General features: G+C 31.3%; 1 protein-coding gene across 1 annotated transcript; it reads left to right on the top strand.

The window, feature by feature from the left end:
- Positions 1–267: 267 nt before the first annotated feature.
- LOC143596654 (nuclear transport factor 2B-like) lies at positions 268–1170 on the top strand. Its single transcript, XM_077075368.1, has 2 exons — positions 268–671; positions 977–1170. The coding sequence occupies exons 1-2, from the start codon at positions 348–350 to the stop codon at positions 1049–1051; spliced, it is 399 nt and encodes a 132-aa protein (XP_076931483.1). The 5' UTR covers positions 268–347; the 3' UTR covers positions 1052–1170.
- The last annotated feature ends 401 nt before the right edge of the window (positions 1171–1571 follow it).

The following is a 1571-nucleotide window of genomic DNA, read 5'->3' as shown; positions in this document are numbered from 1 at the left end:
AACTTTTATAAGTTCACTATTTTATAATACTTACACTTTATAGTCTATTTGATATGTCATAGTGTCATTTTAGTATCATGATTTTACCAATTTCTTATTTAAGTATTATAGATTTTAACAATTATATCTAACAACATTTACGTACGTATTTACATTTCTATAAAGTTGGATACTGGAAATATTATTATTATTATTATTATTATTATTATTATTATTATTATCAGAAAAAAAAAGTGTTATGCTTTGATCAACTTTGCGTGGCATTTCAGCAGCTAATATTCCAATTTTGACCTCCACGACACTCCCTCACCACCATTATATTATTCTCTTCCAATCCAAAAGAAACAATGTACAAATTACAAGAACAAATGGAAGAACAAGTTGAAATGGTGGGAAGGGCATTTGTGGAACACTATTATCATTTATTTGATACGGATAGATCATCTCTTGCTTCACTTTATCATCAATCCTCCATGTTGACTTTTGAAGGTCAAAAGCTACAAGGTGTTGATGATATATGTGCCAAAGTTAATCAATTGCCTTTTGACAAATGTCATCATTTCATTAGTACCATCGACACGCAACCCTCGTCGTTTGCTGGCAGCATCACAGTGTTTGTTAGCGGAAGCCTTCGACTCACATGTGAAAAACATCCTCTTCGGTTTAGCCAGGTCTCTCTCTCTCATTTTGCGTTAGAAAATCATGATCGTTTTCGATGAATAATACAATAGTACCCGATAAAAGTCTACATCATGATCATGATGTATTTCTACCAAAAATGATGTGACTTGTTTATGATTAAACATACATGGTACCCCACTAATTACAATGCATAAGGATTAATTTCCCTAAATACAATTATATTATTTAAACTTCTAGACACTAAAATAACTATAAAAACCCATAAAACATATAACTAGCTAAGAGCCTAAGAATATGTATAAATTTAAATATTTTGATGCTAAAGTATTTGCAGATGTTTCACCTGATTCCCACGCCACAAGGAAGCTTCTATGTACAAAACGACATTTTTCGCCTCAATTACGGTTAAATAACGTCTGTTACTTATTTTTTATGTTTTATATTTTGGTGGTTTTTATTTAAATTGTTGCTTTGTACACTTGGATTGGCATCAATTCCAAATAAGTATTTTAAAGGAATATTTATTGACTTTTAGCTTGAGAGTCGTACATTTTTCTTAATCAGATTGGTTATCGATTGTCTTATGTTTAATGTTGGGGATTCTTGAGTACAATAACGTCTAAAAATTTGAAAGTTGTGAACATTTTCATATTGAAATAACTTTGTGGTTCTTTGAATTTTCAATCGGATAAAGCTCAGGATATTGAGACAAGAACTTCGTATGAGTTTTGTGTGAATTTTGTTGTAAAATTGCGTACCTGGAGGATGAATTCGATCAACGATGCAAACCTGTAATCATGATTTCAATCTTGGTTTCTTGAACAATTGCCTAGATTAATCTCTGAATCGTGAATCACTTTCAGATAAACCTATTTGCGGGTTACACGCAATGATTTATCGGATAAGACAGAGATTTTCTGCACATGGAA

The sequence above is a fragment of the Bidens hawaiensis genome, unplaced genomic scaffold, assembly GCF_021521415.1.
Source record: "Bidens hawaiensis isolate Kalapana, Puna unplaced genomic scaffold, B.hawaiensis_p1.1 tig00046834_1, whole genome shotgun sequence".
NCBI lineage: Eukaryota > Viridiplantae > Streptophyta > Magnoliopsida > Asterales > Asteraceae > Bidens > Bidens hawaiensis.
The sequence above is the reverse complement of the archived record's forward strand: the minus strand, read 5'-3'. Positions and strand labels throughout refer to the sequence as shown.

Bases quoted from the DNA above. Each gene is read 5' to 3' on its own strand.
- LOC143596654 (XM_077075368.1), top strand. From the start codon at position 348: ATGTACAAATTACAAGAACAAATGGAAGAACAAGTTGAAATGGTGGGA. The intron at 672-976 runs GTCTCTCTCTCT...AAGTATTTGCAG, and splicing joins ATCCTCTTCGGTTTAGCCAG to ATGTTTCACCTGATTCCCAC.